Genomic DNA, 13705 nt, shown 5'->3' on the forward strand with positions numbered 1-13705 from the left:
GTACAATTATCTGGGACAAGACCTGACAAGATATACACCTTTTATACCTATACAAATTAATGTGTGTTGTGAGATCATCCTAAGTGGTAAATTTTATTAGCCATGGCTCCAAATTTTACACATGGGTCTCCATTAATGATAACCACACTATTACATAATTGGCGATGGATTCTTGAAGAAAAAGTTTCTAAAGTTCCACTTAAAGGACCAACTATTTTCACGGATACATCCAAACATAACATTTGTGCTGTGTACTCTCATGATTTAACTATAAAGAGGGTAGTCTGAACTCCTTTTCAGTCCACTCAGCAGAATGAACTGTATGGGATCATTCTAGCTCTTACTTATTATCCAGGAGACATAAATATAATATCTGATTCGGCCTATTCAGTAGGTGTGGCACAAAGAATTGCCACAGCCCAAATAAAATTTACAGCCTCTAATATATATCAGCTCTTTAAGAAACTTCAAGAACAAGTGAGAAAGCATCCAGGTAAGATCTATATCTTGCATGTCCACTCTCATAGTGGACTTCCAGGCCCCATTTTTGATGGCAATTTAAAGGCAGATAGCCTTCTAACTATGTTGGTTAATACTCATTTATTCCAAGAAGCCCAGGCATTTCATTCTAAATACCATCAGGCTGCTCGAGCTTTACGTTTACAATTTGGAATAACAAGAGAGGAAGCTAGGAGCATAGTAAAAGCCTGTACGGCTTGCCTTCCTTTCCACACTCCTACACTGCCTCCAGGGTAGAAAACTCATGGTTTGAGACCAATGAAATCTGGCAAATGGATGTGACCCATTATAAATCTTTTGGTCATCTGTCTTTTATTCACGTTGTGGTAGACACCTTTTCAGGATTCACTTTTGCAATACCAGCAGCAAAAGAGACAGCCCAAGTGGTCACTGAATTCCTCACACAAGCATTTGCCATTTTGGGTGTGCCACAAGCAATAAAAACAGACAATGGTCCTGTTTACACTTCCAAACATTTTGCACCCTTTTGTGTACAGTATAAGAATTTACACACCACTGGCATACCTTTTAATCCTCAAGGACAGGCAATAGTAGAGAGGAGAAACAGAGATATTAAGATGCTCCTCCAAAAATAAAAGAAAGGAGCCACAGGCAACCCTAGAGAACTTCTAAATCTAACCCTTATACTATTAATTTCTTGATTTTGACAAAGATGACTGGCTCTGGAGGTTTTATAACCCACCGGAAGGGCAATGTCCAGTGTGAGCAGCTCCACTATCTTTAGATAATTGCCAGGTGATGTGGAGAGACCCAGAAAGTGGTGAATGGGAAGAACCAGATAGGCTAACTGCTTGGGGGAGAGGGTTTGCTTGTATCTCTACAGGTAGGGGGGAATCAGATATTGCCAATGAGCTGTATTCACCTTGTCCATCACAGAGAGACAGAGCAGACCCTTAAAACAAAGGAGAAGACCCAAGAAATATCGGGTGGTTCTGTTGCTGATTGTGCTTACCATTGAAAAAGCGTGGCAGTTATGGCATTTGACTCATGGACATCAAAGATTGTTGGACTTCAAAACCCTTAGAAATCATTGGATTCTCTGGTGAACTGAGTCTTGCTGTCTGAGACTGAACTAAGCCTTCTTTGTTAGATTTGTGTTTTTGTTCTAGATTTTGATCAAATTATAGATATTGGCTTGCTTCTGGACCCTGGGCCTTCTGGAAAATCACATCCTTTGTAAAATCCCAAATAGATAGTGCACTGGCAAAACCCATTCACATACACTATCACTGCCTTGAGACTGGTGATGACCCCCTTGATGCTTATGTGAGCAACACAAATTTTCGACAAACATCGAGACCTGGTTAGCCAGTGACGGATAAGATTCCTTAAATACTTGCATCAATAAAGTCGAGAAAGAACAGACCAATGAATTGGGTCTGCAATTAAAACGGGAAAAAGAACAAACTGAAAATCCCCAGTCATATTAGCCAAGTATTTATCTATTTTAATTCTAAAAAACAGAGAAGGAAATGCATCACTAATATTAAAAATGCACAGTGTTAAGCTAGCACTAATGAATATGAAATGTCAAATGTAAGAAATTATTTTGTCCAATTATATGTCAATATATTTAGTAATTTAAGTGAAATGGAAGCATATTTACAAAAATATAAATTGCCTAGATTAGAAGTAGAAATAGAATAGCTGTATCCATATAGTTTATGTATATATGTGTGTATGTATATATAAATATTTTTAATCTTTAATTTTTTAAATAGGTATTTTATTTTTTCAAATACATGCAAAGATAGGTCTTAATATTAGCACCTGTAAACACTGTGTTCCAAATTTTTCTCCCTCTCCCTTCATTTGCCAAATAGTAAGCCATCCCATACAGGTTCAACATATGCAGTTACTCCAAACATACTTCCATATTCATCATGTTACATGAGGAAATCCAGGTCAAGAGGGAGAAAAAAATGTGAGAGAGAGAGAGAAAAAAGCAAACAAACAAAAATCACAGCAAATATATGAAAATACTATGTTTTAATCCAGTCCTAGTATCCCTAACTCTGTCTCGATGCAGATGGCAGTTTCTATTGCAAGTCTTTTGGAATTTCCTTGAACCATTACACTTCAAGTCCATCACAATGGATCATCCCATAATTTGGTTGTTACTGTGTACAATGTTGTCTTGGTTCTGCTCACTTACCCAGTAGCAGTCCATGCAAGTCTGAGTTCAAATCCAGCCTCAGATGCTTCCTAGTTTTGGGCGTCTGAGCAAGTCATTGAATCTCTGCTTGCCTGTTCCCTCAAGTGTAAAATGGATGTGTGGAGAACACATTGTATTGTGATTATAAAACAGGATTTTTTTTTCCTTTGCTGAGACAATTGGGGTTAAGTGACTTGCCCAGAGTCACACAGCTAGGAAGTGTTAAGTGTCTGATACCAGATTTGAATTGAGGTTTTCCTGACTTCAGGGCTGCTGCTCTATCAATTGTGCCATCTATCAGCCTCTAAATGCAATGTTTTGAAAGGCTTAGTACAGTTCCTGGTATATAGTCTTCTTGTTCAGTCATATGACCCTATCTGCGGTTTTCTGGACAAAGATACTTGAGAGCTTTGCATTTCTTTTGATGTTCGTTTTATGGATGAGGAAACTGAGGCAGAGTTGAGTGAATTGTGCAGGATTATACAGCTATGTTCTTAGATTAGATGTGACCTCAGTTCTTCCCATTCCAGGCCTTGGAGCTCTGTCCTTTTTGGATATCCAGCTGCCTGGTATACAATAGGTGCCTAATAAATGTTCATTGCCTAGATTTCACATCTTAGGCATCCACATAAATAATGGAAGGAGAATCCTGATTTTCTTCTCAGGGAGAGGCCAGCTGCTAGTGGATCTGGGGGAGGGGGCCCATTTCAAGGACTGCCGTGTCTCAACATTTTGCTCTTAGGCTCAGAGTGTAGTCTCTGCGCTGCTGGTGTGGGGGGTGTTTGTTGTCCCATCTCCTAATTCTTGCTCATCCCCAAGGGCCCTCTGCAGCACCACCCTGAGAGGCTCCCTCCGCTTATTCCCTAGTCTGCCCACGAAGAAGTAAATGAGGGGGTTCACGCTGCTGTTCGCACAGGCCAGGGTGTCACAGAGCCAATAAAGCATGCGGTCTAATTTATAGTAAAAATACATGATATCCCAGACCCCCAAGGGGAGCCCGAAGAGCAGGAACTCGAGGACCGTGAGCATGACCAGGAGGTAGAACCTGGGGGGCCGCCGGTGCCGGGAGCTGCACTGGACCCTCAGCAGCAGAGTCAGGCTGGACACGCCCAGCACACACGTGAGGAGCAAGAACCATGCACTCGGGATGATGAATAGGGTGACAAAGTCATGCTCAAAACTATGCTTTAGAAGAGGTAGTAGCCAGACCATCCCGGCCAGAGCCCAGAGTCCGGCACAGACCGCGGCCGCCGTGTGCTTGGGGCGGCGACATAGGTACCAGAGGGGGAAGAGCGCGCATAGACAGCGCTCGGTGCTGATCGCGGCCAGGAGGCTCAGGCCCGCAGTGTAGGAGATATATGTGAAGAATGACAGTATTTCCCATTTTAAATTGAAAACTCTAGAAAGGGTAAGTACGGATCTAAGAAAGGAGCAGCAGAGGAAGAGGGCGTCGGCCGCCGCCAGGTTGAGGATGTAGATGGAGAAGTGATTCCTGCGGATGCGGAAGCCCAGGAGCCACAGGACGGCGCCGTTCCCGACCAGCCCAAGCAGGGCAATGAGCAGAGAGAGGATGTCCATGCAGTCATAATAGAGAAGGCTTCCAGATGAACTACCACCTTTCCTAATCTGCATTGAATTGTCAGAATCATATCCCGGGTATTCAGGTGTGGGGGACACCGTCATGTTGGGTGGTCTGCGCTCCATGAAGCCCGGCTCCTCTCAGACACCCTGGGGACACAAAGACAGAGAAGGACTTCAGGGAGTTTCCTGGCTATTTGTGCCTCTCTCTACCTTCAAAGCTCCTCTTTTGCCCCTAGAGGGCGCCACAGTGCATAGAAGTATGGCTCTAGGGAAAAATGAATTATACTCTTGTCTTGCAAACTTATTAGTGAGAAAAATCATTATTTCATGGATATTAATAACTAATTATTCAGTTAGGGTTAAGACTTTCGCTTCCTATTTTCTCCTTCAGAAACCAGTTCCTTGTAGGTTATTCCTGGGTCTCTGAGGGACATTGCTGATGCATGAATTTGCTCCAATCCTTGAGGTACATGATTTTTCATCACGAAAGAGAAGTTTATGTAGGTATTATTACCCGATCACTGTTCCTGGTTCATTGGCTGGAGAGAAATGGATGCCTTTGTCCTAGTACCTGGGGCAGCTAAAGCTCCTCATGCCCTCAGCAGGTGGACAGGAAGGCTCTTGTCCAGCTCCTGGGCCACTTCCTCGAGGATTGTTGGTTTCCACCTTCAGATGTAGCCACCTTTCTAAAGACTTTTAAAGAATTCAATACTCTTCAGAGGCATCTTTGACTTCCAGCCAAGATCCTGATCTCAATGTCTTATTTCCTAGCTATCATTAAAAAACTGATTATTAGTCACCCCCAAATTGTCTCCAGGACTTGTCATTCCTTACATTGGCTGTGTAACCCTGGACATATTTTTCTACTTTTGTCTCCCTCGGGTTCCACATTGCAAAATGAGACCAAAAATAGGAGGAACCTCAGAGATCTTTAGATCAAATGAGGCAGTGTTTGTCGTGTGCTTAACTTTGTGCCTAGGACTCAAGTAGATCATTAGAAAAAGTTGGTTTCATTTTCCCCTTTGCATCTCCCTCTTGTCATGATGGGACAGAGATGTATAGAAATGAATCTTTTAGAGAAGATGGGGGTGCATGTGTCTTACCTTTTTTTCTCTGACCACACTCAAATTCACCCTTTGTTTCCCTCTCTCTTCTCCTCTTTCTTTAGTATTTGGGGGTTTGGTTTCCTTCTAAACCCAATGTGGACAGGCCTAAGGGTGGGTTGAACCACTGCATTTAAAACAATGAACATGAGTCAATTCATTTGATGGCTGTATACATGCCATTTCCTGTTTCTTTACTCTTTGATGAATTCATAAATTCATTCATCCTATTATTTATTTATATTTAAAATATTAATGAATAAGTTTTCCTTGCACGTAATATATATTGTGGCATATGCTGTCCCACACAGAAAATCAATATTTTAAAATCAAAGTGGATGGGATAGTGAACATTCCTTAGAGTCTATAGAGTAAAGTAGGTCAAACCTTCGATCTAGTCTTCAGGAAGTCACATCACCTCCAGGAAGTAGACAGCATTGTTGACCATTGATCAATGGTTACTTCCTTTTCAGTCCATCCAATGTATTTAAAAATCAGCAGGAAAGAGGAGATGTACCCTTGTTTTTAATGCTATAAAATTTCTGCTATATAATCTCTTTCTGTTATATAATTCATTGTCATTTAATGTCACGTGCCATATCACATGCTGGACTGTCCAATTAATGTGTTTGGACCTCTTCTTGCAATGATGGAATAAATGGTTTCTATTTGTATCTGAAGATCATGTCACCAGTCACCCCAGTTTTTGGCAGGTTCTGTCCAGTAACACCTGGGGAGAATCTGGGTGCCCCTGGCACCCGCCCCTGGATGGTGATGTGAGTTGAGAAAGTCAAGCGGTTCCTGCATTTGGTGAGCCCACCATTATCTGTTTCACTTGTGCATATGTATTAGTTATCTAATTTATGACAAATTATTTTATCTTTGCCTAGTTTTTGAATTATAAAGAGAAACAGTAATGATTGTTGTGAAGCTCACATGATTGCAAAAGTGCTTAGCATGAAACAAATTCTATATGAAACTACTATATTGTATATGATCCACTTCATATTTAATAACTTTATGTGGGTTTTTAGATGTGACCAACATACAATATCTATGTTAAGATAAATGATAATTTTTTGTATGTGTAAAGTAATTTGGGAAGAAATTCAACTAAATTAAACCCTTCCCAGGACTAGGAGGATAGTACATAGAGGAAAGAGAGTGTCTTTCTCTTTCTTCCCCCTTCCCTCCTTCCCTGACTGCACCAGGGAGATTTGGACAAAGGGGTGAGAGGAAGAGAAAGAAAATATGTTCACTGATTTCAATGAAATTTGTTATTTGAGATATAATAGTAAAAGCAGTTTTAAAGGAGTTTTAATCAAAGCCCAATAAAGAGATATGTAAAATGTAATCTCTTTGCAATGATTTTATTAACAGAAGATTTTAAGAGTTTGTAAACTTTTAAGAAAACAAAAAAAGCAGTTAGATGCTATCTTGACAAGCCTGGCAACAAATGTCCTGCTTTTGAGTTATTAAGAATCAGACTTCTTTATCAAACTGTGCATACCCTTTGATCCAGCAGTGTTACTACTGGGCTTATATCCCAAAGAGATCATAAAGAAGGAAAAGGGACCTGTATGTGCATGAATGTTTGTGGCAGCCCTGTTTGTAGTGGCCAGAAACTGGAAACTGAATGGATGCCCATCAATTGGAGAATGGTTGGGTAAATTGTGGTATATGAATATTATGGAATATTATTGTTCTGTAAGAAATGACCAACAGGATGATTTCAGAAAGGCCTGGAGAGACTTACATAAACTGATGCTGAGTGAAACGAGCAGGACCAGGAAATCATTATATACTTCAACAACAATATTATATGATGACCAGCTCTGATGGACCTGGCCATCCTCAGCAACGAGATCGACCAAATCATTTCCAATGGAGCAGTAATGAACTGAACCAGCTACTCCCAGAGAAAGAACTCTGGGAGATGACTAAAAACCATTACATTGAATTCCCAATCCCTATATTTTTGCCCACCTGCATTTTTGATTTCCTTCACAAGCTAATTGTACAATATTTCAGAGTCTGATTCTTTTTGTACAGCAAAATAACGGGTTGGTCATGTATACTTATTGTGTATCTAATTTATATTTTAATATATTTAACATCTACTGGTCATCCTGCCATCTGGGGGAGGGGGTGGAGGGTAAGGGGTGAAAAATTGGAACAAGAGGTTTGGCAATTGTTAATGCTGTAAAGTTACCCATGCATATAACCTGTAAATAAAAGGCTATTAAATAATAATAATAAAAAAAGAATCAGACTTCTAAGGGCCCTTTTAGCTAAAAAAACAAAAACAAAATCAAAACTGACATCTTCACCCTTTCTTGGACCACAAAAGAGGAAGCGTTTGTGTGAAATGGAAAATAACCAAATGGCAGTGCAATTTGTCTGGAACTTTCCATTAGAATTTAGGGAATCTCATGAACTAGAGTTAAGTGAAGTTTAAGATCTAAGTTTTAAGAATTGTCTTGTTTTCTTGAAGAAAAGAAATGAAGGGGAATCTTTTATTTACCAGAGATCTTAATGTTAACAAATGTTGCCTGACAGCAAGCCTCTGTTTTTCTTTTAGGATCTTTTAACCGTTCGTCTTTGTTGTACCTTTGGGTACCTTGTGGTACCTTTGTTGTACCAAAGAAGATTAATTCCTCTTCCAGATGACAGATTTTTAAACAGGAGCGTCTCCATGGAACAGGGGATAGAGCACAAGCTCTGGACTCAGGAGGACCTGAGTTCAAATCTGCCCCCAGACTTTCAACACTTAATAGGTGTGTGAATCTGAACAAGTCACATAAGCACAATTGTGTTGCCATAATAATAACTGATAGATTTTTTTAAAACTAAAATATAGCCTTTCTGCACAATACCCAATTAAAGCTACATCATGAGCACAGAATTCCTATCAACAATAATGTTGACACATTATCTTTAGAGAGAAAGTTGATATGGATGACATATCATTGCTCTTCTCAAGGATCTCTTCCTGTTGTCTTGGACATTCTATTAGGGCTGAGGGAGACTAATGAGATGGTTCTAGGAGTACTATGATATGAAAGGAAGTTCTTTTTCAATGTTTTATTTTGTTTTGAACATTCATTCATCACATTCATTTAAAAAAGCAAAAAGCACATTTCCTTATGAATTATGGTAGGAGAGAAAAAACAGAGCCAAAGGGAAAACCATGTGAGAAAACAAACAGTAGAAAAAAAGAAAAAGTGAATATAGCATGTGTTGATTTATAATCAGTCTCCATAGTTCTCTCTCTGGATGCAGATAGTGTTTTCCAGCCAAAGTTTATTGGGATTCCCTTGGATCACTGAACCTCTGAGAGGAATCAAGTCTGTTATAGTTGATCACACAATCTTGTTGTTACTGTGTACAATGTATTCCTGGTTCTGCTTGTTTCCCTCAGTATACATTTGTATAAATCTTTCCAGGTCTTTCTAAAATCAGCTTGTTCATCATTTCTTGTAAAACAAAAATATTCCATAACATTCATATACCATAACTTATTTAGCCATTTCCCAGGTGATGGGTATCTACTCATTTTCCAATCCTTTGCCCCCATAAAAAGAGCTGCTACAAACACTTTTGCACATGTGGGGTTTTTTTCCTCCTTTATGATTTGCTTGAGATACAGTCCCAATAGTGGCACTTGTATGAACAGGCATGCACAGTTTTTTGGCTGTTAGGGCATAGTTCCAAATTGCTCTCCAGAATGGTTGGATTAATTCACAAGTCCACCAACAATGTATTCGTTTCCCAGTTTTCCCACAGCTCCTCCAACATTATTTTCTTTTCCTGTCATCTCAGCCAATCTGAGAGATGTGAGTTTTAAGAATACTGATAGCATGTTTATATACCATGAGTAAATATATGACCCCTTTCCAGTGCTTTATAATTAGCCTTTAATGATTTCCCTTTATTTCTTCCAGAAGTTTTATATCAAATTCAGTCCATCTAATAGACATTTTCTTTCAGGATTATACCCACCATTGATTATTTTTGGATACAATCTCTTTATTTTGTTCTTTGAAATATTATGTTCCAAAATCTACCGTCTTTTAGTATACAACCTACCGGGTCTTATGAAATACTGATTATTTTTCCCAGTATTTAATTTTTTTCCTTGTTGCTTGCAATATTTTGCCTTTTATCTGGAAATTTTGAAAGAAGGTTATGACATTCCTGTAATTTTCTTCATAGGATCTCTTAAAGGGGAGGGTCAGTAGGTTTTTTTCTATTTCTACTTTACTTTCTTATACTATTACTTTTGGCAATTTTCCTTAATAATTTCTTGCAATAATGTATTCAGATTTTTTTTTATTATAACTGTTGGGTAGTCTGATAATTCTTATGTTGTCTTGTCTCAATCTGTTCTCCAGATCACTTGTTTTTCTATCATTTTTTAATCTTTTACCACAATTTTATTCCACTTGACCAATCCTAATTTTCAAGGAGTTATTTTCTTCCAGTTCTATCCACCAGATTTATGGATTAGAAAGATGGGTGTGCTCACTGGGTAAGTACAGAGAATAATGAAGCCTTTAAATAGATAGGCATTGATAAGAGGTCATAATCCTTCAATGTCTTCAGTGCTGAGGAGAATTTGACCTATGGAGAGGAAGGATTTAGATGAATCCAGCTGCACAACAATAATACTATTAACTAACCCAATATCAGCAGCCTGTGAAATCCCAAGATAAGTGCTGGATGTTCAGAAGGGGTAAAGGGAAAGAGAGCTAAAGAATGGGGACACTTTCAGAGATGGAGGGTGTCAGGGACAAAAGCCACAAGGTATTGGTTCCTTTACGATCAAAAGAAATAGTGGCCTGTAATTTATGGAGCAGGTCACATCCTAGTAAGTGGCTAAGGGTCTCAAGGACTAAGACAAAAGGGTGAAAGGTATTGATCCTACCATAAAGGGGAGAGAGGTTCTGAGATTTAGGCTGGAATGGTCTTCTTAGCAATCTCCCCAGCTGAGATACACTCTTGACTGTGGGGGGAGGAGAGTGGGGAAAGGAGCCGGGTTTAACACTGAGAATGTGGCACCAGGGTCAACTAGAACAGACCCTTCTTGGCCCTGTATGAGCAAGGAGCCACTTCCAACAGGAGTCAGCAGCACGGTGGCCTGAATATCCCCCTCCTTGTGCCAGCCCTCCTGCCTCCCCTCCCTGGAGATGTATCATGCTGAGTGAATGGGGATAGAGTGCGAGTCCTTCAGGGTTGTCTGGGGGCTTTCTCTTTTCTTTGCAGCATCTCTTTCAGCTCCCTTTTACATTCTTTCCTCCTGTGACTTGGTTTTCCACAAGTAAAACAAACTCCTGCACTGCTTGATTTTGATGATACAGAGTAGAGGCAATAAGAAATGAGCTGCTGCCCTGAAGAAGGGCTGCAAGGAAAGATTTCCTTTTGCCTGCCCAAGTTCCTTTTTGCTTTTTTTATCTTGCTCTACAAGAGAAACTGCCAATGTGCTGCGGTCTCAAGGAGGAGCCCAGTGAATTGCCAATCAAAATTAGCCAGCTTAATGAGAGGGTGAAGATTATTAACACAGTTAGAAAGAAGCTAGTCCTGCCGCACTGAGACCTGAGTTGGCAACAAAAGCTTGGGTGACTCTATCATGAAATGGAACAACAGATTCCCAGGGATCTGGGAGCATCTGGGAGCTTTGTTAAATCAGTGGGTTAAGGAACCATAAATCTCAAGGAGCTTTTCACCCACAATTTGAGTGAAATGGTAGTGCTCTGAATCCCAAGATATCTTAAGATTCTCCTCTGGAGCTTCCCAAGTAGCTTTTTGGCACCAATTTCCCTAACCAAGGTAAGCATTGGTTGATACAGTTCCAGATACCCGGATGTGTATGAATAAAGGGTGAATGGTAATAGCTAAGCAAAGCCTGTGGGAGCCTTCCTGGGGAAGGGATACTCCTTGGTAAAAAACTGGAGTTCTCCATGGAGCCAGAGCTTCAAAGCATAGGTCATGACCAAAGTTTAATTCATCACTTTCAAAGTAAAGGATGCAGTTTGCAAATTGGAAGCTCTCCCAGGTAGGAGATCTCCTCCTGTTGTAGGGAAGATGGAGATTTTATACAAAACTATGGATGGGAAGGAAGGGAGAAGGCAGATTACAATACAGTTATTTCTGGGGTTTGATCAATTTCTCAGCAAGGTAATTTGGGTATTCTCCAGTCCTGTAGGAACAGTTCTTAATTGACTATTTGAAATCCTTGGGGTTGTAACTTGATGGGGGTACAGAGTTCTGTGATATGAGCAGGCTCTGCAAGCTTTTAACATTCCCAGGAAATCATTGTCAATAATTGATTATTTTAAGCTACATTGTAGAAGTCTGACTCCTAAGTCAGAGTCTGCTGGGAAAATGTTAACTCTTAAAAATCTAGATTATTGCCATATCAGTAATTATGAAAATCATAATTATTTTTACACAAATGTGTACTGTAATGCCATCTTAACCCATTACTGCTATTCCAGCAAGGCATTTTGTCTGCCCAGATATGTAGGCACCTTTCCAGTTGTTTTGTTCTTGTAACACCATAAGGAAGTCTGCCCGCTGGTTTACTAGCCCCAACTTTTTAATCTATTGATTGTGAGAGACTATTAACATGGAGAGATAGTAGTTAGATGGTGGTCCTATTGCCTTGTCTTTACTTTTAATTTTTTAAAATGCATTTTATTTAAAGAAACAAAATAAGATAAAAGAAAAACAGAAAAGGAATGAAAACAAAATGAAATGAAAGGAAAGAGAACATTGAGATGTGCTCAGCAGAAAGTCAGGGTGGAGTCAAAATATATAACAACAAATGCCAGTTCAAGACAGTACACACACACACACACACACACATATATATATATTCACAAATGCCCATCTTTTCTTTATTTCCTTATAAATTGTTTTTTGTTTTTGCTGTGAACCTCTTTTTTACTTCTTTTTGTTATTGTTATATTATTAAGAAAGGATATATTTATATATACTTATGTAGATATATACATATACATACATACACACACAAACCCCCACATACAGACACACACATATCTTTCCTATCCTTGCTAGATTTTGCTGTAATTCTGCTCTATATTTGCCTTGTTTTTAGTTTAAAAAATTTTTTTTCATGTGTCTGTAATCATTTTCTTAAAGATTCTGCTTAGAGGAGAAAGTTAACCTTTGAGGCGCTAACCAGTGGTGTTCCCTCAATTCCCTTTTTAGGTACAAATGTTTAAATGATGTTTCCCCCCAAATATCTGGAATATTTCTAATATTGAGATTAATGGGGACTGCTTTTGATGTGGGAAAGATTCCAATCTTTGATTCCCAACCCCCCCTAGTTAATGTAAATTACCCTTTGACTCACAAATCCTGGTCTCTTTGAATTCCAATAGAAGATCCTAGGACTTGTCCCAGCCCCACCCGGATCTGAGCCAACTTTGGGGCTACACCCCAAAACCCCTGGAGCTAAGTCTCCTACTATAAAAGGGCCACTCTGGGAAACCCTTTGCAGAGATTCCAAACATGCTAGTCATGTGAAGACCCTCTGTCCCCTGGACCCTCTGTCCAGTGCCCTCCTTATCTCTACCTTCACCTATCTCCTACTTCTAAACTCAATAATAAACCTCTTTTAGCAATCTAGCTTTTTGGGCCAATAAATGCTTTTATTGGGAATTCACGCCGCTACTAGACCTCATTTACCGCCATATCTTTGTGCCGAATCCAAGGGGGTTGCAGGGGAGCTCCGTTTGACTCCCTGTACCCCAAACCTGCCATTAGACATTAACTAAACCCTAATTTCATTTAGGTACCCCAAATCTAGCCCTCAACATTTTGACAGAATCCTCAATGTCATGTTTCTACAAAACCAACCTCCTTTGTGTACATTCACTCTGATTCAGAACTTCTTGAAGAGTTTCTTTTCTTTGTGCCATTTCAGGTCCAGCCCATGAGGCAGATGAGTCCAAGTGTGTTAGCCCAGTGTTACTCTTTAACCTTCACATTGCCAGTCTCTCCTAATTCCCAGAGTGTCAGAGAACCCTCTGGCCACCGACATTTGCAGGGCCAACTAACATCAACCCGATGCGGAGGCCTTCAGAGGTCTCTGGCTACGATTTCTCAAACCATAGTTTAATAACCAATACCGCACTCAAGAACAGCCATGTACAAACTTAAGGTCTTTATTATACTTGCTTACTTAATACCCTGTCCTGTTAACTTTGACGACCGCACTAGCACCTTAGACACCTTAGAATCAGTTGGAGTCAGGATAAGCAAAAGTTCTTGGTCTTTATTTTTGGTCTCTAGGGCTAGA

The 13705-nt window shown here is 39.8% G+C and overlaps 1 protein-coding gene across 1 annotated transcript; it reads right to left on the reverse strand.

Annotated features, from left to right (window-relative positions):
* Positions 1 to 3439: 3439 nt before the first annotated feature.
* LOC100931702 (mas-related G-protein coupled receptor member X4-like) lies at positions 3440 to 4378 on the reverse strand. Its single transcript, XM_003774615.2, has one exon. It carries the CDS (start codon positions 4376 to 4378, stop codon positions 3440 to 3442), a length of 939 nt encoding a protein of 312 aa, XP_003774663.2.
* Between the last annotated feature and the right edge of the window lie 9327 nt (positions 4379 to 13705).

The sequence above is a fragment of the Sarcophilus harrisii genome, chromosome 6 (genome assembly GCF_902635505.1).
Source record: "Sarcophilus harrisii chromosome 6, mSarHar1.11, whole genome shotgun sequence".
Classification (NCBI taxonomy): domain Eukaryota; kingdom Metazoa; phylum Chordata; class Mammalia; order Dasyuromorphia; family Dasyuridae; genus Sarcophilus; species Sarcophilus harrisii.